Source organism: Centroberyx affinis, unplaced genomic scaffold (genome assembly GCF_046629955.1).
Source record: "Centroberyx affinis isolate AG114_WGS23_722 - 3 ecotype Tasmania unplaced genomic scaffold, CSIRO-AGI_Caff_v1 ptg000142l_1, whole genome shotgun sequence".
NCBI classification, from domain to species: Eukaryota; Metazoa; Chordata; class Actinopteri; order Beryciformes; family Berycidae; genus Centroberyx; species Centroberyx affinis.
This window is the reverse complement of record NW_027278840.1, coordinates 1-24,486: the sequence shown is the minus strand read 5'-3', so window position 1 is coordinate 24,486 and position 24,486 is coordinate 1. Positions and strand designations below refer to the sequence as shown.

The 24,486-nt window shown below is 42.4% G+C and overlaps 4 protein-coding genes and 1 long non-coding RNA gene across 7 annotated transcripts; 3 read left to right on the top strand and 2 right to left on the bottom strand.

Moving 5' to 3' along the window:
* The first annotated feature begins 1,548 nt into the window (after positions 1–1,548).
* Positions 1,549–3,432, top strand: LOC139654355 (uncharacterized). Its single transcript, XR_011696023.1, has 4 exons — positions 1,549–1,613; positions 2,039–2,113; positions 3,041–3,109; positions 3,283–3,432. It is a non-coding gene; the product is annotated as an uncharacterized lncRNA (long non-coding RNA).
* A 65-nt stretch (positions 3,433–3,497) lies between these two features.
* On the top strand, positions 3,498–6,412 carry LOC139654466 (lysine-rich nucleolar protein 1-like). Its single transcript, XM_071531542.1, has 4 exons — positions 3,498–4,617; positions 4,700–4,771; positions 5,331–5,399; positions 5,519–6,412. The coding sequence occupies exons 1-4, from the start codon at positions 4,060–4,062 to the stop codon at positions 5,822–5,824; spliced, it is 1,005 nt and encodes a 334-aa protein (XP_071387643.1). The 5' UTR covers positions 3,498–4,059; the 3' UTR covers positions 5,825–6,412.
* Positions 6,413–6,769: 357 nt separating this feature from the next.
* Positions 6,770–12,366, bottom strand: LOC139654447 (exosome complex component CSL4-like). 3 transcript variants are annotated; one of them, XM_071531532.1, is made up of 8 exons: positions 12,315–12,366; positions 10,660–10,775; positions 10,313–10,387; positions 9,854–9,942; positions 9,696–9,729; positions 9,495–9,545; positions 8,992–9,076; positions 6,770–8,246 (listed from the first exon to the last, which is right to left on the bottom strand). In XM_071531532.1, exons 1-8 carry the CDS (start codon positions 12,340–12,342, stop codon positions 8,140–8,142), a joined length of 585 nt encoding a protein of 194 aa, XP_071387633.1. In that variant the 5' UTR covers positions 12,343–12,366; the 3' UTR covers positions 6,770–8,139. The 3 variants fall into 3 exon arrangements, with proteins under 3 accessions (XP_071387633.1, XP_071387615.1, XP_071387624.1); XM_071531514.1 differs by lacking the exon at positions 10,313–10,387 and having other exon boundaries at positions 12,315–12,341; XM_071531523.1 differs by lacking the exons at positions 9,696–9,729; positions 9,854–9,942; positions 10,313–10,387 and having other exon boundaries at positions 12,315–12,341.
* A 612-nt stretch (positions 12,367–12,978) lies between these two features.
* On the bottom strand, positions 12,979–16,714 carry LOC139654413 (phosphoglycerate mutase 1). The gene is made up of 4 exons (XM_071531474.1): positions 16,344–16,714; positions 14,425–14,699; positions 14,135–14,315; positions 12,979–13,683 (listed from the first exon to the last, which is right to left on the bottom strand). Exons 1-4 carry the CDS (start codon positions 16,480–16,482, stop codon positions 13,514–13,516), a joined length of 765 nt encoding a protein of 254 aa, XP_071387575.1. The 5' UTR covers positions 16,483–16,714; the 3' UTR covers positions 12,979–13,513.
* A 1,380-nt stretch (positions 16,715–18,094) lies between these two features.
* Positions 18,095–23,052, top strand: LOC139654338 (phosphatidylinositol 4-kinase type 2-alpha-like; the record flags this gene model as incomplete). Its single annotated transcript, XM_071531420.1, has 6 exons — positions 18,095–18,435; positions 20,150–20,350; positions 20,471–20,602; positions 22,235–22,388; positions 22,624–22,685; positions 22,953–23,052. Coding segments are annotated over exons 1-6 (988 nt in total), but the record flags the coding sequence as incomplete, so codon positions are not given.
* Positions 23,053–24,486: the final 1,434 nt, after the last annotated feature.

Sequence of the window (24,486 nt, the reverse complement as noted above, 5' to 3'; positions counted from 1 at the left end):
TAACTGGAACCTTTCAGAATGAGCAATATATTTATTAACATTTGAAATGATTTAAGATTATTTTCCATGTGTATTGTTTACATTAATGACACTACTGAGTTTGGCTCCAAGTCCATTTGTAGTTTTAGATTTGTAGTTGGCACTGACTGATGATCTCATAAGTATGTATACAATGAAATAATATTATTGCAGGATTTTAAGGGAGTAACACTACACAATAGATGTGCAATTATGTAATTATCCCAAATGTGAAAAAACACTGGTATTTTCCTTTGAGAAGCCCTTGTGATAGTATTATCACTCTTTCATGGCAGCATAACATGAATGTCTGTAATGTGATTTGCACAAAGTGGCTAACACATCGGTGCACATTTTCTTCGCTCTTAAGTGTTTCGTTAAATACTTTCTTGTTGTTAAATTGACGTTTCCTCAGCCTCTTAACCTTTACGGTGCACTGGCCTTGGATCCACTTTACTGCAGTAAGTTACTTTACAGAGACGGAGCGAGGAAGAATACAGTCAATTACTACTGTGAATCCCTAGAGGAGGGTATGATGTTGTTCTGAACCATTTCTCATACAATAACAAATTAAATGGCTTTCTGGTTAAATACTGTGGAAGGCTTTTGGTTTTTGTTTTTGTTTTGTCCTAGAGCTAAGCTTCAGATGGAAATATGCAGTGCATATGAAAATAAATTTTTAAGGGATCCTTCAAATGCTTTCCATGTTCTTTTAGTGTCTTCAACGTCCTCCTCATCTCCTTACTCTGCACCTTTCGTCTCTCTCTGACCCAAAAGCAGAAAGGAGCAGAGACATCATCAATGAAAGGCCAGGTGTTGATTACAAATTCTTTTGTGTATTTGGATTTGGACGGGTCACAACAGGAAAGTTTTGTGTTCCTTATTTCCACAAATGACATAAAACATTATGCCAGGCTTCACAAGAACAAAGCAATGTTTCATGATGCATTTAATATGTTCGATTCCATCACAAATTAAAATGCACACATCTCAGATGATCCAGTCAGTCACGCAGTCACTAAACTAAACACTCTCCACCATATTGGGTCAGGCTATAATCACACTTGTCATTCTACATGTCTTCTCATTTCTGTCCATTTTTTTTTAGCTTTTCTTTTGCGGCTACTCTCATTTTCTCACTCTCCTCTACTAATCCCTCCCTCGCTTATTAGGCCTACTTTCCTTCCCAAAAAGAACCCACTGTAAATATCAAATTTTCAGTTTTGGGCCCCAGCACTTTACATTTTATAGACCCTACAAATAGAGATTAGGTCACAAAAAATGTGTTTGTCCCAGAGACACCTACTTGGGGAAAAATATTGGAAAAAAATGGAAAAAATGAAAACTTGAATCATCCCCGTAAAGGCTCAGCTTCAATACAACAACTTCTTCTGCTCAGAAACACACACACACACACACACACACACACACACACACACACACACACACACACACACACACACACACACACACACACACACACACACACACGTTGCTATAGACGCTTGGCAAGTCACAGGAACGGGAGGACGAAACTACTTCCGGGGTAAGAGAGTAGTAAACGCGCTTCCACGTGAATTGTTACAGTGTGCAAAGTGAGTAAACCGTTGTTTTCTATTCAGATTTTACATTGGTATTTTACTGGAATGAGAATATAGTAGTCTTACTAGTTTACTGACTTTTTTCTTTCAATGTCAGCATTACTTTTGCTAGTCGGCTTCTTGCTTAGCTAATGCTAGCTAGCAGCAGTTCGGTAGCTAACGTGGTTTAAGACTAGAGGAGGCGCAGTGAAGTTTGTCTGCAAAATGCTTTTAGCTTGCTGTCATTATAGCCGTATTCAGCTGAAAGTGGAAAGTCCCCCTTTACATGTTGCTTTTGGTGAAGCGTGTAGTAACAAAACAACTCATGTAGCAACAGGGCTACTCTGTGATAACAGTTCTCTACATGTGTATGTGCAGTGGGGCTGCATGTTAATTTGCCTTAATGAATAAGACTATATTTACTTTATGTTTGGTTTCAGACGGATTCCTATGAGGACGTGATCTTTGTGTCGGAGAAGTCTGTACCTAAGTCCAATGAGATTGCCATTGACCAGGTACTCACCTGCATCATCAGATAGCAGATTTTCTATCAGAATCTATTTTATTCTCCAAGTACAACGTTACCTGCTTAATTGGTGCTGGCACTGACACACACACTGAAGACCGATACACAATACAGGACTGACGCACTAGGTGTAGGAATAAACATAACAGGACTATGCATATAAGACATACTGTATGTAGACTAAACATGAACACACTACAAGTTTACATTCAAAACCAAAGAATAGCTCCAGTGTAGCAGCACTGATGCAACTGTTAACAGTAGTGAGGGAGTTAGCGAGTGTTCAGTTATACAGTAGGCTAGTGTACCATAGGCTCCCTGTCATAAGCTGTGCAAAACAATCAGAAGGATCTGCCAGGTTAGAAAAGTCACACCTGTATGACAAGGTAGACATGACAAGGTTGACAAGGTTGACAAGGTTGACATGACAAGGTTGACATAGAAAATGCTGCTTAAATGTAAGATGTGCTCAACACAACTTGGTTTATAGACAGCCAGAATAACTAATATGAGTGCACATGTGCAGAGTACCACATTAGTCATTATACTGACACTTACCCTGTGTGTTTAAAATATTTTGTTTTTTTAGTTTAAAATTTGCAAGTGGTACAAACAGAAGTGAAGTTGCCTTAGCATATCACCCACCTTTACAATCCCTATTTGTTCCCTAACAGCTTTCCTCGCCCCAAAAATACCATATGTGATAAATGTTAGTGAATTTCCCAAACAGATGAAAAGGTGCATGGACAGACAGACAAACATGCATACAGACAAGATGAGACAAGTCAGGTGGACTAACAAGTAGACAAAAGGACAAAGACAAGAACATAGACATGCATAATGACATGTCGGTATGTTGTAAAGGTTTTTATAACCACATACATTTTGACACAACTTTATGTTCCGTTCCCTGCAGGTAAAACGACTGGCCCTGCAGAAAGACATTGATCAGGAGTCCCAGCCTAAGCAGCCAGCCAGACTTTTGGTTAGTGTCTACTGCTCTCTTAAACACACACACACACACACACACACACACACACACACACACACACACACACACACACACACACACACACACACACACACACACACACACATTCTGCAACCTTGATGTTTTTATTCAGTATTCTTTCTCAGCAATTAGATTTCTCTCACCAGGCAGGCCAGAAGATGGTTGCTGTGGAGATGCCAGTGGGCAAGGGGAAAAAGAAGATGCCGGTTGTCAAAGAGGATGAGCAGAGTGTAACGGAGAGTCTTATAAAGAAAGAGAAGAAAAGCAAGAAAGGACAAGCCGCTGCACCTGAAAAGGAAGACAGTTCTGTTGATGAGGGGAGCCTAGCGGGAGTAAAAAAGAAAAAGAAGAATAAAAGTGAGACCGCTGTTAAAGTAGAGGAGTCTTCAAATTGGGATGGCGGTGGTGAAAAGGAGAAAAAGAAGAAGAAAAAGATTGTCAGTGACTCTGTGAATGATGCCAACGGCCATGATGTCAAGGAAAAGAATGGAAATGATAAAGGAATCGGCAAAAAGAAGAAACAGCCGGCTGAGCAAGAAAATACAGGGGAAACTGCACAGAGCTTGGCAAAGGGGGAAGGAGAAAAACAGAAGAAAATTAAAAAGAAGTCAGCACAGTTTGAACCAGTTGAGGAAAATGTAAAGGAAGAACAAGTAGGAAAGGATAAAGTGCTGAAGAAAGCCAAGAAGGCAAAGACCAATATTTTAGTTGCAAGCGGCGATGAGACTGAGGAGCAAAGTAAAGAAAAGAAAAAGGGAAAGAAAACCACTGTGAAGAAAGAGAATAAAACTACTGAACCTACAGGGGAAGGAGAGGGTGGAACAGCGGTATCAAAAAAGAAAAAGAAAGCTAAAATTAAATCGGAGAACAATGAAGAGAGGTTGGTGACACCAGAGGGCGAGACCGGAGTGGTTGAGGAAGTAATGGTGAAAAAGAAGAAGAAGAAAGAGGCAAAGACTGCGCTTGAAGCTGCAACTCCAGAGGGGGCAAACGAAGCAGGAACACAGGAGATCCAACACAACGCCAAGAGGAAGAAAGCAGGCAAAGATAAGCTTGAAGCGGCAGCAAAGGAGGATAAAGAAATTAAGCACAAGAAGAGAGGAGGAGAAGAAGAGAAGAGTGAGAAGAGTGAGAGCCGAAAGAAAAAAGGAATAAAGGAGCGGAGGAGAAAAGCATCTGCGGAGGCCAGTGAAGTGGAGGAGAGGGAGCCTAAGAAGAAGAGGAAAACGGCAAGCTCAAAGGGAGAAGAGGAGGAACCGCTAGTCATGGAGGAGGAGCAGAGTAGGGAAACGCACACTGCAGCAGCGGCTGGTGACACAAACGGCAAGAAAAAGAAGAGGAAGAAGAGCTCCTCTGAGGTTAAAATAAAGGTGGAGAGTGAGAAAGAAGCAGAGGAGGGTGTTGACACTTCCGCAAAAAAGAAGAAGAGTAAGAAGATCAAATTAGAGCAGGTGGACAACGATGAGCAGGAAGACCAAGGGGTGAGTGTGTGTGGTCTGAGGTTATCGACACCATGCTTGGATGTTGTATTTGTGTGGTGAGTTACCCTCGGCTGTGTTTCAGGCGACGCCCCACATGGATGTGGTCTTCCTGTCAGAGAAGACTGGAAACACAGATGAGGTGACCATCAACCAGGTAGACTGCCTCTTCTCATAATCAAACACATCTCCATGATACAGTAGATCCGCTTAGATGGCTGAGATCTTTTTGTCCTTGTTCCGTTCCAAAACTTCTTGAAACTTCTTGTGAATCATATCACTGCAATGCAATATGTCCTTTATATGAAAGCAATATAATAACTGACAGTCATAAGTTGCTCGCTCACTCACTCACTCACTCACTCACTCACTCACAGTTAGCTTGCCTGACCCCTAGTGGCAATTAGGAGGCATGGCAGTGTCTACAGACACTGAACCAGGATCATTCACTCGCCTCCTCTCTGCTATACTGCTGAACTGTGTAGGGTGCTTCACATCTATGATAGATTTGCTCTCACATAGATTTTCAGTGGTAACATTTTGTGCTGTTCTATGTTGTATTTGCTGATTTTATTGCCACTGCCTTTTCTTTGTAAGGCTGTTTTTTGAAAAGTGCTATATCAATAAAGTTTATTATTATAAGTAGGCTGTGGTTAACAAAAAGTGATACACTAATACTTGTAACTTATGAGTAACACAGCTGCTTTTTGTCATAGGAAAGAAGACTGGCTCTACAAATGGAGATTGACAAGGCATCTCAACCTCGAATACCTGCTAAACCTTCGGTTGGTGTCAACAAATAAAACTGTTTTGGAAACACAATAAAACAATCTAATATACCTTTGACTTTTTTCTTTGCTGTACTTAATTTCTAATATATATCCCCAACATTTATGCTCCTCAGGGTTTGGGCCAATGGGGCACCGCCCAGTTCGACAGCTCTGCACAACAGCAGAAGTTCCTCCGGTTGATGGGTGGCTTCAAAAAGGGCGCCCAGCCAGCTGGAGCGGGCGCTGGACGAGAAAATATGGCACTGGGGAAGGAGGCACAGCAGAACTTGCAGCAAGCGCTTCAGGGAGAGTTTGAGCGCGCTCAGTCGCGCCGAATGGACTTCAGTGGCAGGGGGGCAGGACTTGGGTTTGCAGCACCGTCCAATAAGAAATTCTCCATTGACGTCAATGCATGTCGATCAACCCGCTTTGATGATTGATCAAACTAGGGGATTGTATTAGACTTGAATGGAGCTGTGTGTGGTTGAATGAAAAGTGTGGTTTTGTATGTATGTTGAACTGTTTCTGTTGATATTATGGATAGAGGCCAGTCTCTTTGTTTGGTTCTAATGGAGAGGCCACATTCATCTTGCAACAGATTGTCCATTAAACATATAAGGACATATAAATGAATACTAGAGAATCACAGAATGAAAGTTGTACATGTATTAAATGTCCTCAAAGTTGACATGAAAATCTAGCTGAACTGGGCTGGTTTTTACCTAAAACTTGAGTTTTACATGTTCTTGCCTTTTTGGTGTGAAGCCATCATCAGAACTCATGTGATTCATATGGATCAGTGCTGTGTCTGTCAATACTGGGACGGGCTAAAAAGTTATGCTGTCCTTATTTATGTGCTTTCCCTTGTAAAAGGTTTCCAGACATTTAACACAAGGGACAGCAAAGGACTTAAGAAAACAGTTAGCTACTCGCATAGATATCAGGTACCTTTGATGTATAGACTGTTCAATTATGTCCACATTTTATTAATGACAAATATACTAAATGCATTACATGCAATGTCAGGTAACACATTGACTTTATCTTTGTTGTCTTTGATTATACTTATTCACTAGTGCAATATTTTTCGTGACAGAAATGAGAGTGATGAGGACCCAAGGAAAGGTATAGGGCATGTAGCAGAGGGAGATCAACCCTGAACTGCAGTTTAAGGTTGTATTGAAACACCCCTACTGGACTGGAGATAGGATGTGACCAACTTTCCTGCCAGAGGTAAATTGGTATGCAGAGCTGTGTGAAAGTGAACCGCTGGGGGGGAAATGGATGTGTCAAACATGAGAGTCACTCCTGAACTTTAATCGACTCACTCAAGTAGGTCACTAGCATCAGTCTGGATAAAAAGAGGAAAAACTCATGCTGAGGGTTTTGATAATCACTTTATTTCATTCTTGCACATGACCTCTAGACAGAAACATAATGAGGAAAGGCAAAGTTTTTTCAAAGTGAAAATAGAAATAACATTTCTCCTTGGTTGTTGCAGGGTCATACTCATTTAGTTTTGATAATGTGCTGCAAAAAGAAAGCACACATTTGACTATCATGTGTTATACTTCAATATTCCATGTGTGTTAGCTGTCTTATGATTATTGAACATAAGGCTCACTTATCAATCACATTCACTTTCCTTAAAAATGTACGAACCGGTGTACAGACGACACCCAGCCTATTCCCCTATCCCGTTACATGAAACTGGAAAAGCTGGATAGGAATAAGGAAAATCAGCCTCAGAAGATCCAACTGTCTTTCAACTAAGTTAATGGATATATTTCCCCCATCATCTCCATCAAACCACTTATGGACCATACACATAAAACAACTCAGCCACTCAATGACATCATACAGTTCTCCCAGCCAATTCTGAAGCACAGCGCTCGCTATGCAGCATTTTTGGTCTCAAGTCTTTTTGTTTCAGACCAAATACAGTTGTTGCCCTTTGCAATAATCTGTCTGGTTACAAAATTCACTGTTCATCCATGTTTTCTTTGCATGATATGTAATCTGGGCTAACATTTAACAAATGGGTTTATGCAACCAGCAATCTGCAATCTGCAAGCAATCTGCTTCAGCCTGCCAGCAAGCTGATGATGAATAAATGTTCAAATGCCATAACATTGCCAAACTGAGTGAATACTGTATCTATGAAGAAAAGAAAAACTTCTCTGCCATCTATTTTGCTCTAACCAAGATATTTGCTGGGAAATTTTTTTTTTTTTCTTCAGCAATTGCAAAATTCTGATTTCTTTAGCCAGGCAACATCGCAATATCACTTTGTAGGTTGGAGGTTGCATTGTAACGTCCTGAGTAAACAGTCATTTTGTTTGCCTTATCAGCTTGTCATCTTGGCCATTTTGGAGGCAACAAATCAAATTGTAGCCCTATGGAATGCTTGAGCCTTGCTGATACATTAACTTACATCTCGATTTAGAAAAAACGCCTTAACAGTGACTGGCTTGTTCATAATGCACCCTGACAAACTTTTGCAGTTAAGCGAGATGCTGCTTCCATGTTTTCAAGCTGGCAAAAGTGGATGACGACATAATGTACCGAGGGACAGGTATTAAAAAAAAAAAAAAAAAAGAGTAAAGACATCAAACCAGGAAGTAGCCCACAATATGCATGTGGTCCATTCATTCAGATCTTGAGGACAGGTCCTGTGTTTGTGTGAAGGGGGGAGGGGAAGCTGTGTGTTCCTTGTGGAAGAAGTTTCAGGGCTCAGGCTCCTGCTGCAGCCACCTCATGCCTGCAAATACTCCGGCTGCACCCGTGCCACTTTGCGGAACTCTTTGGCATGCGTCCGCGGGCACTGCATCTCACACCAGCTGATGGGCACCATCTGGGCACCTAGTTTACAGGAAAGGCAAATGTGGTGTACATGGGATGAAAGGGACAGAGATAGAGGAACATAGGTAAACATTTGTACTGTGTCAATAACATCACAATATAAATTCAGTTCAAACAGTTCAAATTACTGAAAAATATAGAGAGGCATGTGACTTCACAAAAATGGGGTCCCTATCCTGTGGATGAGACTTTTTTTTCTACAAAACCAAAGAATTGGTCCAACATGGAAAGAGAGTTCAATACAAGCTCAGTATTTCTTATAGAAAACAAAGTAGTCTTATTGTTGCCTGGGAAATATGGGCCCAAGTCTTATTTTCTTAAAAGCACTGCAATCTCCATCATTACTCCTGCAACTCTGCATAATGCATATTGAGTCAAATGTCCATGCAGGTGCGCACAGGTTAGTAGATCAAAATTGGCACCACAAACAAATGACACTGTACTGTCTCAATGTCTGAGCGGATGCTTGACGAAAGAGGTTGAAACCATCTGTGCCTAAGTACCACTGTAGTGAAAGTTGCAGTCACATAAAATAAGGTGATGATTTGCTATGACTTTTTTTCCCTCCACTTTTATTTGGACAGTTGCTCTTGCACCATCTTATGTTGAAGAGGGGTCATATTTATGTATGCAGTGTTGTATCAGTATTGTCCAGGATTTCAAGTTTAAAAACATAAAAAAAACCCCAACAAGAACAAATCAGACAAAATTGAGCAACTAAATCTAATTGAGCAACACGCGTTACCTGCTTCACTGTGTGCCACCACCACTCCTAGCTCATTCTCTGCTGTAGTCAACAGGTAGTTAGACTGCACATCACCAAGAGAAATCTGGTACCACAGGTCAAGGGTCAGCAACACAAAGGTAAACACAAAAGATGTTCACACTACAGATAATGAATCAGACATCACCAAGATTGGATTTTAGAAGGGGAATTGTCATTTGAAAGAATTCAGGGTAAATATCTAAAAGCAGTTGCAATCTAATAAAAAAAAAAAAAATATAAGAACTATGGTAAGAACATGCAAAAGCGGCGTAGTCACCCCACCAAGTATTCTTATTTTAAATACCAAATCATTCCCAATAATCATGGTCACACTACATGACTTTTTGGGAAGCTGTTTTGTTAACTGTACTTGAGATACTCAATTATTGAGGAAAAGGCACTAAAAAAAAGCAACAGTAACAACCAAAGCATTATTAAAATTGTTTGTATTTGTCATTGACCCAGGGTAAGGTTAAGGATACCACTTTAGCCAGGACGATGTCACCAGGTCTGAAGCTTTTGTATGTCTCCACCTATAAACGATGAAAGGGAAAGGCTTCAGTGGGTAGTACCGCATACTGTAGCAGTTCACTCTAAACGTGACATCTCAGTTTCATAAATAAAAAGGAGGCTACAGCAAAGGTAGATGGATGACCTGACTGAAAGCATGAATTCAAACACACCTTGTCTTTCTCTGTTGCTCGTACGTCTTCTTTTCTGTAGAATGAGAGAGAGTAAGGTCAGTTTAGGAACAGAATAATTTGGGGTTTCACTGTAATACCATAGCCTCATTATTTGTCAGAGGGACTAGTCTGTATAGGCCTTTAGTTTTTGTGGTTACCTGATAGTCCCTCTGAAGCGGTCCTTCAGCGGCGTGGAGCCTACATAAAGGATGTGAACCTTGGCAAATCTGGGGTTAATGCTGGTCACCTGTCCAATCAAAGAGTAGCAAAGTTCAACACATTTTGGTTTGGTTTGATGCTTGGTAGCACTGCTGACATAAGAGTAAATGTCTAACAGTGGCTAGACAGGCACCAGATGATCACTGAAGGCACTCACTCACTTTCTGCAATCTTGTCGTGGTTACATCTTGGTCTATCAGAAAAATGTGTGCTGTTTGCAAAATATACAGATCCCTTTCCCAACTCTTGCCTTAACTTGCACAACGTTATCGATCAAGATTAAAGTACTTTGTTGGCCAGTGTACATACGGTAACTGGGATGTGACTTTTTGGAAAGTGTGTGCAGCATGTGTGTATTTAGTGGCCAGTGTGTAGAGTGGCTGAAGGCTGACCCATACCTTGCAGGTGACTATTGCGCCTACATCAGGCAGTAGTTGCGTTTCCGTTTCCCTCACCACTGAGATCACTGGCAACTGCAAAGAGATGAAAGCACACACATGAATATAAACACACGCGGAGACGCACAAAACCTGTTCAGTCCTTATGATTCCAATTGAAAACAGCCTGAAGAAAAGACCTGTCACACAAAACATAATAATGCATATTTCATCTGAGGCACTGAACATTTTGTATTGCACAACAACCTATTTTGTTGTGCAATACAATTATTTTCTGCTTCTACAGCTTTCTGCTACAGCTACACCCCTCTCTCCTACCTGCACCTGCCACACCCGCAACCCCTCACCTCCTCTCCCTCGTTTTTCCTCAGCACGTAGCCTGCTAGTGAGGAGTATATGTAGCCGTGTCGGAGGTACACGCCTGTGCCAGGAATACAGTCTTCTGTGCTGCATAACTTGTCACCTGGGTACAAACAAGAGGGGAAATACAGAGGCACTGAAAGACCAAAGGAGGGAGATGGGTTGGGGAAAGGTTGTACATAAGTATCCCCACACTTTTAACAAAAACTCTAACCGCTAGAGAGGACTAGATTGGGCTAGATGTCTCAGTGACATGTTTACATGTCCAGTACTTCTGCCTAAGAATCTATAGAAGAACATGCTTCGAAATATGTTCATATCCCTCCACTGGCTCCCGGTTGCTGCCTGCATCAAGTTTAAGTCCTTGATGCTCGCCTACAAAGCAGCGACCAAAAACAGCTCCGACCTACCTGAACTCCCTCATTCAGGTCTACGCTCCCTCCCGCTCACTACGCTCTGCCAAGTAACGGCGTCTGGTGCTGCCACCACAGCAAGGCCTTAAGTCTCTAGCCAGACTCTTCTCTTCTGTGGTTCCTCGGCGGTGGAACGAGTTACCAAACTCCATTCGATCCGCAGAGTCCCTCTCAATCTTTAAGAAAAGGCTAAAGACCAAGCTCTTTAGTGAACACCTTCTCATCTAATGGACTGTGTAACCCAAAAAATACAAAACTTTTTATCTGCCTCTATGCACTCTTCAAACTAGGACAGGGCAACATCCTCCCAGACAAACTCCAGTCTGCACAAAGGATTGGATTCAACTCATACTAGACCTGTGCCTTTGGCCCAAACTTCCCTTGATCTGAGGCAGAGGAGAACTACTGCTCTAAAATCACCTGCCAGGCCGCTTTGACCCTTTTCCCTTGCCATTATCTGACAAGAAAAGCTGACCCTGTATCTGCCAGGACTGACACCAACCCAGGCTGCTACTATCTAAAACTGTGCCTATGTGTAACTCTGCAAAACACTGAAACACACACACACACACACACACACACAATTAGACCTCATACAACACTTCTATGTGAACCAATCTGCTACCAGTTTTTTTTTTTTTTTTTTTTTTACAGCTTGTTGATGCTGGCAATGCCACTGCTTATACTCAGTCAAGGCAATAAAAGTGAGGATTTCCCGTGGTTTACATGAAGGGTGAATCAAAACAAGTGAGAGCTGGAATGCTAGAACTGCTGCTGTCCCGCCTGGGGCGATGGGCAGGGCACGTCAAGAGCCTGCCGAGGAGCCCTGCCTTGGAAAGTAAAGGTCAACAACTTGCAGATAACTACGAGTCCCAACCGAACCACACACTTGTTTATCGTGGAGCAGTGGGATACTAGCCCCAAAACACATGCATCGTCTTACACTGAAGCGATATGCCCTTTTCCTGGCAGCTGTTAGTCAGATAAAAGTGACGAAATATCAAGTTAAATAGCAACGCATCGACAACACTCGAGCGCATGGCAGCTAATGTGAGCTGGTTAGTCACAGGAAAGAGATTTCTCACTGCCGTACTGGAGTTCCGCTGTATTTTCTAGCAAAAAAAATGGCGACATAAACAAACGCTAACACATACAAATACTCTCACAACATGCTGTGCGCTTTAAATCTACACTGGAAGCACGTTTACGCACAAGTTTACGGGACTCACCTGGAACACACAGCTTCATGGGCGACATGTTTTCAAGAAGAGCAGATCGTCAGCCAATTGGCTGTGACGAAGGGCCCGTGTCGATTTTGATTGGCCGTTCACACGCTCAGCGGAAGGATGGACGGCTAGCTACGCCATGTTTGTTGAGGCACATGGAAGCGCTGTATTATCACAATACGGATTATCTTCTCTGGGACACGTGGGAAAAACTACTATCACACTATCTAAAATGCATAATTATGGTTCATTTTTGGCAATTTATAACCGCTAAATTCATATTCTCAATCCATATCCTAATCCTAACAATCCTAGAAAAAATGAATAGGAGGGAGGAAAATTATAAATCCCCAACAAAACAACACAACATTCCTATAATATTTCTATGTGAACCTACGGTGTATCTGTGGTCAATAGTGAGTTTATAGTGATCTTATTGTATTTTTTATCTTCTGTGGAGCAAGTATAACATTGCTATAGTTATTGTTATGCTGTGATATTTATACGATGCCTCTGAAATGTATTAAATGATTACTATAGTTCTTTTTCATAAGGGATTGCACCCATGCACTAATTCCCATAACATGTGATTCACACAGAAGGATGACACAGGAGCAGCCCAACAGGACTAGCTGACAACGTAATGTAAAAAGATGCAAGACACTGATAAGCGATTTAGTCACATAATGGTTCATAACATTTATTCAGTTTCACACAATGCCACAGCAAACAGAAATCAGCAGTGCAGAGCATATCAACTTGCTCTTTTGACAATAGCCAGTGTTGCCTTGGTTATACTGTTCGCACCCAGCTTCATCTACAGGGGGGTGTAAAGAGGAATACTTGGGATGACTTTATAAGGTTAGTCTATGTTTGCTGCTATTTGCTGGTCCCTAATTTGCATTTTGGTCAGTGCTTATCATGGTCCATATCACAGCTGATACCCATTGTCTAATACTGGAAACTATGTTTCAATGCCTTGGTATGTCGCAATGTATAGACCAATCAAATCAAACGCCAGATTGAAATGTTGTATATGTGTGTGAAAACTGGGTAGAATTGAACTGAAGTGCATGAGTACATCGTGTATAGCATGTGTGTCTGTGTGTATGTATGTGATGATACATAAATAACCTTGCTTTAACTTGGTAACTGAACAGCACATGATTGATCTGTACTCCGGCCCTCGGGGGGTGAGGTGCCTATTTCTTGGCCTTGCCCTGAGCAGCCACAGCCTCCATGGCCTTCTTCACCGTCTCCTCGTCTCCCAGGAACTGCATGGGCCCCACAGGCTTCAGGTTCTTGTCCAGCTCGTACATGATGGGGATGCCTGTGGGCAGGTTCAGCTCCATGATGGCCTCCTCTGACATACCTGCAATCAGAGTCATGCAGAGCTTATAACCCATTTGCATGCGTGTGTCTTTCTGCTGTCTGTCCATAGATAAGTTTAATAAGTTCACATTTTGGGGGGGGGGGACAAGTGTGTTTGTTCCTATTTTTCTCCAAATATACCTACTGTGGCTTTAAGATATCCATCCATATAGCCACCCATTCATTCTTGCATTATTCTGGAACCTCTTCCTTCCCTTCCCCTTACCCCTCCACCCTAGGGCTGGGCAATAATTCAATATTATTGTTTATTGTCTTTCAGTGCAATCATTTCATGATGACATGGTGATTTTGGGAGACTGTGATGTACAATTCTCCTGTCTAAATTGATGATAATGATAACAAGCAAATTTTAATTAAAAACTCAAAAAACAAAATGAGGTATGAAACATTTTCATATTAATATTAATATATAAATATTATTTATACCCTACCCTCAAGGTGCTTGACGATGCCCCGGAGACTGTTGCCATGGGCAGCAATCAGAACCCTCTTTCCCTCTTTGATCTGGGGGACAATCTCATCGTTCCAGAAGGGCAGTGCCCGGGCGATGGTGTCCTTAAGACTCTCACAGCTTGGCAGCTGGTCGTCCGTCAGGTCGGCATAGCGTCGGTCCTGCCGCAACACAGAAATGGGTAATGTAAATGAGATGTCTGTGTATGTAAGAGAGAGAAAGAGAGAGAGAGAACGAGACGATGGTTCAGTGTTTTCCTTGTTGTCTCACCTTGCTTATGTTGTTATAGAAGTCATGCTCCTCCTCCATGGGTGGGGGAGGAGTGTCAAAGGAACGCCTCCAGATCTTGACCTGGGCCTCTCCGTGTTTGGCTGCTGTCTCCGCCTTGTTTAGCCCGGTCAGGCCACCGTAGTGGCGCTCATTGAGGCGCCAGGTCCGGTGGACGGGCAGCCACATCTGGTCGATGCCGTCCAGAACGAGCCACAGGGTGCGGATGGCCCGCTTCAGGACAGAGGTGTAGCACACATCGAATTCATAGCCAGCATCTGGAGAGAGAGAAATGAAAAGCAAAACAAAGAAAGAAAGAAAGTAAATGTTAGATGTATACGTTCATGAGTGTGTGTGAGTGAGAGAGAGGGAGAGAGCATATGCAATGTGTGAAAATGGTTTATGAACAAGTAAGTGTAAGGTTATGTACGTGATTGCTTTCTTGGTGTTAAAGGTGAAAAAAATCCTTTTCGATGCAATTTCACTCCACTTGATGGGAAAACATCTCCACTGTATATTGCTCTTCTACCAGCACTCATACATTTACATTTGTTTAGTCAGTGGCAGAGCTAGTTAAAGAACATTGGAGTGTGGGCTCTGCAGACCCGTCCTGCACAGACTTGTCAGAGAGGAGCACCAATTGTGAGCAGTTTTCATTGGAGGGTGTGTCAGATTCATAAGGGCAACCTTCCCTGGAGGTTTATTTGTAGGTCAGAGAAAGCCAACAAGAGTGTGTGCATGCACAAAGGAATAATGTGGAGGACTGTTTCGAAAACTGCCCTGGCCCTTCCCTCTCCCCTCCACATAACCCTAAAAAATCCAGCAGCATGAATAGCACAATTTGACATTGCAAACAGCTGATGATAAGGAATGATAAGGAAGGTATCTTTATTTGGCAGCCTGACCTCCTGCTCCATTCTTTCCTGTATCTGAATGACACGTCTTTGTATTTATCATTACTAGGGATTTTGATAAATCCCTTAATAGATATTTTGACATAAACAACTTACAGTTGTTTGCCAACCACAGATAATTCATATGTTGGTTCTAATCTTTGAATTTCCCACAGGTTTTTTTTTCCCCTTTTCAATAAACAGTGTAGGCCTGTCAGTGATAAAAGATGGATGAGAAAGAAGGGATGTGGAAGGGAATGACATGGCGAAAGGCCAACTATTGTGTATATTGTATTCATTTACTTGTGTTTACTGTTATACAAAGCCACAATTTGTGCTACACATGATTCACCCCATTGTCTTCAATATCAAAGACTTGATGGTCAAACAGTGTTCCTCTAAACAGCTTTTATTATAAGATACATGATGTTGTTATGGCCAGAAGTAAAGGCCGCCTAGTTAAAAAAAAAACATGCATTTTTGTAGTCCTAGTTTTAATAGAGGACATGGTTTGAGGAACTGCTATGGAGGAAGAGACACAGATATAGCAAAGGGAACATGGTAAAATATGTGATACAAAACCAAGGAACCAGCTAGAGAGGTGTGTGAGAACATGAGCTGTGGAGAAGGGAGGTTCAGGAATATTACTGTAATAGTGCCAGCTGGGTTGAAGGCACTAAAACAAAAAACGCATGGTCACCCTATTTGTAACACCAGTAAATCGTCAACAAACTCAATACAAAAACGATATATTCTCGTGGAAATGCATGAATATTCAGTGTCTTATTAAAAAGAAGAGCACTCGCCCATTCTGAACATGATACTCTGTTATTTCCCTCCCTCCTCTCCCTGCCTGTCTTGTCGCAGTGGCCTGGCTACCTGTTTCCCCCAGCCGGGCCGGGTTGCATAAGCACGGCTTGCTGGCTTGCAGTGGCTTAATCCAAAGACCGAGAGAAAGGCTGATTAGGCCCCTGTGATATTATCTGATGGTGTATCTATGTATTAAAGCAGAGTTTGAGCCGTCGTCACCTTTCAGGGCCTGTCCGCCTCTCTTCGCCTCCTCCACCCCGGTATCACTCAGGTCCGCGTCGAACCATCCGCAGAATCGGTTCTCCTGGTTCCAGCAGCTCTCTCCATGGCGGATCAGAACCAGCTTGTACGCGGCCATCCTCACACCGATGCCCTCTGCGCTGTATTTCCGGGAAGTTACGGGGAAATGGCTTCTCTTCAAACGCGGTGGAAACGTCCACAGGTGTGTCCTGGCTTTGCTGTAGCCCCACAGACGGCTACAGAGAACCTGGCGCTGTATGGTTTTTTAGTGCTGAGTGGAGGGACTATGGCAGCGGGTTTATAGAGTTGGCTGGTCTGTCTGAATTTGACAGCTCACACGACCCGAGCTCTCTTCCTGCTGGCTTCCACCAATCAGAGTCCGAGCTGTGCGCGCCGGAGGAGGAGGAGGGAGGCAAGAGGATGCGCACAGCAGCACGTCCACATAACCAGCGCATCCTGCAGGCATGGCACTTCTGCTGCATCCTCCTGTGGAAAGACTATGAAAACTGCCGAAACAGAAAAACATCATGAGTGACCACCATAGCCAACGGAGAGAACAGTATAGCTCTGTTTGTGGCAAACACGAGCCACGTTATAGTGAGACGATGCAACATGTCACAGGTTAAATCCAGATCCTCATTAGCACAACAGCATTTTATTGCTTTTCTAATGTAAGCTGGCCAGTGGATATGTCAGACTGCACAAACTATAGCACATTTATGTAGGCTATTTATTATTTATTTGCTTACTGTCTGAAATGGCCCCAGTACAGCATCAGCAATCTGTCCTATTGCTCCTCATCATCCAAAGCAGAATATAACTACTAAGTGGTGATGTGTTAGTCATCGGTCGTGGGGACAAATCCCAAACCTACAATGTCACCACAACTCCAAAATGAGCTTCTCACCAATAAGATACTCAAAGCAAGAGTTATTTTGCAGTGTCCCAAGGATCTCTGTACTTTATATTTTATCAAAGGAGAATGACACTGAATTTCACCTTTGAAATATGCTCATTGTCCAGGAATGCACCAATAACACGTTCTTCCTGTTTTCTACCAGTAGCCTAATAATTCTGATAATCAAGGAATAATAAGGACCAATGCAGCCCATTACTTTTACTAAACAAAATAGATTAAGACCATTAGTTTAATACTTTATAATGAGTATAATAACATCTTACCATTCATTGATTAAACTGTCTAAAATTGAAGGAACAGCATAATGAAAATGCAATGTTTTGGGGCTGATTTTTGCTTTATAGTTTATGAGTCTATGTCATTTCATGGCCTGTTAGGCTTACAGAATTAATTTGTCAGTTTGAAAGGGGCTTGTAAAACTTTTCTCTCCTCCGTCCCTTAATAACACTATAATGTTAACAAAGGCTCTTTTATAAGGAGTTAACTGGGTTAATTTCTGTCTTCAAATTGTATGATTCTTTGTCACATGTCTCTCGTGGGCAGAATGACTCTGTCCAATCAGCGCGTGAGATGAGGTTGTTGACAGTAATATTTGAACGCTGATTGGCCAAAGACCAAAACGCTCAGACTAGTCCCGCCTCTTCCCGGAAGCTGACAGTCATCTGATTTTTTTTTTGTTTTTGAGAACCTTCCTTGTTAGCTAGCGACGGTACTAGCCAACAAAATACCCGTCCCACTTTCTTTCCCTCTTGCATTTCGTCTTCTTTTCTCTTCGCATTTTAACTCCGTGCCCCCCCCCCCCCAGGTTAGATCATGGACGAGACGAGTCCGCTTGTCTCTCCTCTCCGTGACTCCACTGATTTCAGCTACTGTCCCACAGAGCCCACCAGTCCCCGGGGCGCCTTTGGAGGCACGCCGGGATCTGTCGTCCGAATCCCGGCCGGCAGTCCGGGGCGCAGCCGGGAGAGACAGCCGCTGCTGGACCGGGACCGCGGCGGATCACCGCGGGAGCCGCACCGGAACGAGTTCCCGGAGGATCCCGAGTTCAGAGAAATCATCCGAAAGGCCGAGCGAGCCATAGAGGAAGGGATCTACCCGGAGAGGATCTACCAGGGATCCAGTGGAAGCTATTTTGTCAAAGATTCACAGGGGGTAAGAGCTGCTTCGTCTCCGTGAACCGACCGTTAAACTGTATGTTGTCATGTTGATGATCCTCTTGATTTGTCTTATGACTGAACTGTCAGTGAGATGTGAAGTGATGTTGCAGTGAAGTCCTTATGTTTACAAAAGTGTGCGGTTACTCGCTTCTAGGAAAGGCCTCCTTCATTTAACTAGCCCGTGATGACTTGGCAAATAGGCTGTAAGATATCAACACAACACGAACTTATTTTTCTCTGAATAGAATAACAAATATACCACTTCTAGTCTAATTACCGTTTACTTTGCTATCCAGTTGCTGTCTGTTTTATGTCTTTCACCCTTATAACCAATCTGACTGCGTCTATGCTGCCAGATGTTCATTTAAGATGTGTCATCCTTTCACTAGGGCAGGTGGTTTATCCAGGACCCTTTATGACTAGCAGTGATGATGTCAACAACACACACTCTCACACAGATAACCTGATGTCACCCCTTATTTCAGCTTGTTTTCTTTTAGTTAGGCCTAGTTTTAGTTGTCTTCCCAGATTGCATTTTGGGCTAAACACAAAGAAAGGCTTGCCAACGTTACTAATCAAGTTTGGAATTGCTGAACAGATGTGTTTGATTTGTTACAATAATTGTAATAACTTTTAAAAAAGTAATAACTTTATTGGTGCAGCCCTTTGCAAAGTTTACAAAGTGCACCAAGACAAACAAAATACACAGAAAACAAGGTTACATAAGAAGAGAAGGGGACATCTTGGAAAAAACAAACACATAGCTCTATCACAATAGGCTATTTCTTGACATTTAGCACTCACCACAGTGTCTCCCGACTCTTTCTAATCATGTCAGATTAGTGACAGTAAACTTTGGTCTGCTGTACTGATGCAGGCCTATATAACTCTTGAGCAACTGACACACACTGTCTTTCCATTACGTCCACATCTACATGTTGGGTTGTATTCAGTCCCTGTTGAAAAAGGAAGTGTGTCAGTGGATTTTGTAAGTGCAAAACTCTGTGGCTGGATCCCAAACAATTTCACTTCTGATGTGAAATTGCGCACTAGTTCTTTCTCTGTGTTCAGTAAGTTGTGGTTTCAGCCTCCAACCCATTGACAATATAGCTGCGGTATTGAAAATGCCCCAGTTAAGTGTTACAGAAATGAATAGGCTGTGTGAGTGTGTGAGGCTTTTATCCCAGCGACCTGTTCCTCTCACCCCCCCTCTCCAGTTTCTTTAGTTGGAGTCACCAGTGTGCTTTAGTAGTCATGTGCTAGCTCTCTCCGAGGATATAATTCTCTTCTATGACCAAGTTTCAGGTTGTAAGCGGTCGGTGAGTGTGTGTGTGTGTGTGTGTGTGTGTGTCATACTAGCGTAACGCAACATGTGATGGAAGGCATTGTAGTGACGTAGCCTATAACCAATGTTTAAGACAGAAAATGTGTCTGAAATGTGTCCTAAGTGAGGTTAAGATCTAGATTTTGGTGCAGTGAATCAGTCGGTCTATTTGCAAAGAAAAATATTCTCCTAGGGTTTAAACAGTTAATTATCTCACACTCAACCAAACCTTGTTATCATTCATTTCTCACCTCTTCTTTAACTCTCCGTATCTTCACATTCTGAATCCCTCCATCTCTCTACTCCCTCTTTCCCCGTCTCTCCTTCCCTCTCTCCTCCTCTGCCTTTCGTTCTCCCGTTCCCCCACTCTGCCTCCCTCCCACAGAAGATCATCGGTGTGTTCAAACCTAAGAATGAGGAGCCCTACGGCCAGCTGAACCCCAAGTGGACCAAGTGGCTCCAGAAGCTGTGTTGTCCCTGCTGTTTTGGCCGTGACTGTCTGGTCCTTAACCAGGGTTACCTGTCGGAGGCCGGGGCCAGCCTGGTGGACCAGAAGCTAGAGCTCAACATCGTTCCCAGGACCAAGGTGGGGAGGAACAATGCACACAAACACACACGCACAGCTTCTTCTCTTCAGCTTTACTTGAGAAAGCAATGTGCCAGTCAGTAAATGTCTCCCTCCCCTAATCAATCTTCCCCCCTCTAGGTGGTGTACTTAGCTAGTGAAACATTCAACTACAGTGCCATAGACAGAGTTAAGTCCCGGGGAAAGAGGCTCGCTCTGGAGAAGGTGCCTAAAGTGGGACAGCGTTTCCATAGGATTGGACTGCCACCCAAGGTAATGTGATGAGTTGTAGTTATATGATTATACAGGAGAAAATCAGCCTCAGGAAGTGTAAAAGGGAGGATTTATCCAAGGATTGTTAAAGGAAAAATCCCCCCTCGGATACTCTTCCACTGTTGGATATCATTAATTGTGATGTTCAATGCGTTCCAGGAGTTTTTCTGTGAAGTGTTTTCGGTGTACCCACTTTCCCTCAACCTGCCTCGTCTACACTGATTTAAATGAGTGATTTCCTGCTTTTCCCAGAATGCCTTTGGACAAACCCCAGAGAACTGGTGTGAACTTGTTGCATTCAGCTGTGGGTTATACATATAGGTGGAGAGAGTTATAGTGATAGCATAGTAAGAGCAAGAGTTTTTCCAGTTGAGAAAAGGTGAGAGTGAGAGTGTCGCTTACTCAAAACACAACGGGCTTGTTCGGAACCGGATACTAACGTACTGCCTACTACATACTCAATATGTATGTACTGTATGTACTGCATACTGCCTACTAATTATGAAATTAAGTATGCAGACTGTTCACACTGTAGTATACAACCAAGTATCCCAGAATGCATTTCGCACTCGCCGGCAGCGATAGCGCGAATTTTAAAGCAGGACAAAAGCTGTTTTAATTTTGGCTCTACGACTGTTAATATGTCACTTTAGTAAGTTTTAATATTTTTTCAGGCGAGAAAGTAACCATGTAGATTCCCAATATGTGGTCAGTGTATCCAAATAACGCCTGTTTGTAAATCTGCTGCGACGTTTTCGAAGATTTGAAGGTAAACAAACCAGACCAGCGCGCCGCCGCTCCCGCCCCCTCGTCCCCCCGTTTGTTTTCCTACCTGTACCATAACGTCCTGTGCATCACGTTCACTCGCCATCAACATTTTAACATTTTACATTTTATTCATTTCATTTTACATTTTATCCAACCATGCCTCTTACCAGACGACAGAGGCAATCAGCTCGTCGTCTGCGGTTCATGATTCAACTGAACCTGATTTTGGGATTTCCCCCAGAAGTAAGTATTAGCACAATATCAGCTCACTAGCTCCCAGTATATTAATGTGATGTCTGAAGACACGCAATGCATTTTGGGGCGGTTGAGTATATCCAGTAAGCTCACGGCGCATACTCAGAAATTCTTGCTAATCTAGTATACATCCGGGCATTTCTCGCGTACACAAAATTCACATACTATGCAGTTGGAACGTACTACATACTTAATTTCACGTCACACTTAGTATGAATAGTACGTTAGTATGCGGTTAGTATCCGATTCCGAACACAACCAACATGTCCAGTGGCTGCATTGCATTCTGGTCTATTGAGGCAAATGTTGGTGGAGAAATTGGTCTCTCTGCCTCTACTACTGACTTTCTCCCTGTATGATTGCTGAACATCAGTGCAAAATATTGAGTCTAGAAAGAGGCCCTCGCTTCCACTGATGTTTTTAGTTGAAATTCTTTCTGCTTTCAACACATTGTACATCGCCAATAGCTGTTTAACGGTGTTAAAGTGTTTTATGGTGGATTTATCCTTTAAACTAGTTCAGCATATTCCGGACAATGTCAGTTGGCATTACACCGTAGAAAAGAAAAGAAAAATCCAGTATGCTGAAGATCTGTTTCACCTCCACCAGGTCGGTTCTTTCCAGCTCTTTGTCGATGGATACAAGGATGCAGATTTCTGGCTGCGGAGGTTTGAAGCGGAGCCGCTGCCTGAGAATACCAACCGGCAGCTCCAGCTGCAGTTTGAGCGGCTGGTCGTCCTTGATTACATCATCAGGAACACAGGCATGTCGTTACTCTGTGATGCACTGATCATCATTTTGGGCAACTCATTTCTTAAAATGTGTTTAGTCAGTAAGAAGTTGTTGTAAACTTGATGCAACAGTCTTAAAGTGCCACGTCAATTTTTGCCTGGCAACATTGCTGAAAAACGTTGCTGTGTTTATCACAGGCCATAAACTCATAACTGGGTTCAGCAGTGGGATCTATTTGAATTTGAATTTATTTTTTCTTCTTCCAGACAGAGGAAATGATAACTGGCTGTTAAAGTATGACTGTCCCATGGACCCTGTTGGGAATAGGGTGAGGACACACGCACACGCACACACACACACCCACACACACACACACACACACACACACACACAGTCAGAATCTCAACATGCATTTAAAAATACTGATCCTATCTCTCTCTCTCTCTCTCTCTCTCTCTCTCTCTCTCTCTCTCCCTCTCTCTCTTTCTCTCACTCTCTCTCTCTCTTTCTCTCTTTCTGTGTTTATATTATATATCCTTTTATCAATATCTAAAACATCCTGTCCATACTTACACCCCCTGCTCTTTTTGTGAAGGACACAGACTGGGTGGTGGTGAAGGATCCTATCATCAAGCTGGCAGCCATAGACAACGGCCTTGCCTTCCCCCTCAAACATCCTGACTCCTGGAGAGCCTGTAAGCACCTTCTGTACACTGACTTCCTTTTAACCAATCACTGCTTGGCCTTGAGGATATAAACCTGTCATGAGTGGGTCTGCTGAAAGCTGCTATAGCACATCACTGTTATTCCTGTCATTTATTTTATATCTGCTTTATTTTTATTCTTCCTTTTCTTCCCATATCTCCCCCTACATACATTACACTGAAACTTGCATTCAGCCTATTGTCCTGCACTGTGCCTTACCTGCGTCTATCTGTCCAATTCAATGCTAGAAACTCCAACTTCATGTCAGTCGGTATGCCAAGCATGCCTCTGATATAAAGTCCACTGTCATACCTGCTGGGTTAGTGCTATGTCCACAGACTGCCATTATATTTATAGCTTGGTCAACTTCTACACAAGAAACTCCATTCAAATTGCAATCTGTATGCTAAGCTGGTGAAAGATACCAAAGCCCATGGGACTGCTCTTGTTGAGTTACAAGGTGTTCAGGGTTTTTCTGGCTCGGAGAAGGGCTTTGGTGCTACTTGTGCGGACCAGTGAACACAGTCAATGGATCCTCTATGCCATGAACGCAGACCCTTGTTATTTGGGGCCTCCAATTGGCCCCAAATAACTTTAAATGCTGAAGTGGTTTGAAAATGTTTAGACTGTTATAGAAATATAATTAACAGGTGGTTGACAAAATATACAAAAAAAAAAAAAATTCAATCAAAGGCATAAATCAATATCTTAATAATTTTGATTGAATGCAATTGTGAGCTTTTGTTGATTAGTAGTATGATTATGCTACTAAGTGAATTTAAAGTGGTTTTAAATTCAAAGGGGTTTTTCTTCTATTCTGGTTGTTTTATAACAACCAGTATGGAACTTGGACAGTAAAGCAGAATTGAACCAGGCAGGAACCAAAACATTAAAGTAAAATATAAACATTCTATTTTCCATTAGGCAATATAAAATCAAGGTAGGTCTTCATATCTTTAAGCTTTTCATGAAATTAAGAAATGGAAAAATACCAAGTCTGGATAAATATTTGGTTGTTCACATTTAGTGTTGGAACACTGCATACAGACTGCAGCCCAATAAGTCAGACCTGAGCTTACCCACTGGTAGAGGCCGTTGGCTCACCAGACTTTCTCTTTCTAAGAAATTTCTAAAAACCTACACACACACACACACACACACACACACACACACACACACACACACTCTGTGCAGGAATTTAGCGAACAGACTTTGATATACTCTAGTTGCTATTTCCTGAAACCTTACACCCAAAGAATTTACAATATTTTTTATATGCTATATGAAATAGTTAATCTACCTGAGTAAAAGAGTCAAAGTAAGGATATTACAAGGCAAAATACTAGCATGCCTATACTTGTTCAATTAAAAGAAGTTATCCCTCATTGTATTAATAACATTTCTACTCTTAACACTAGAATGTA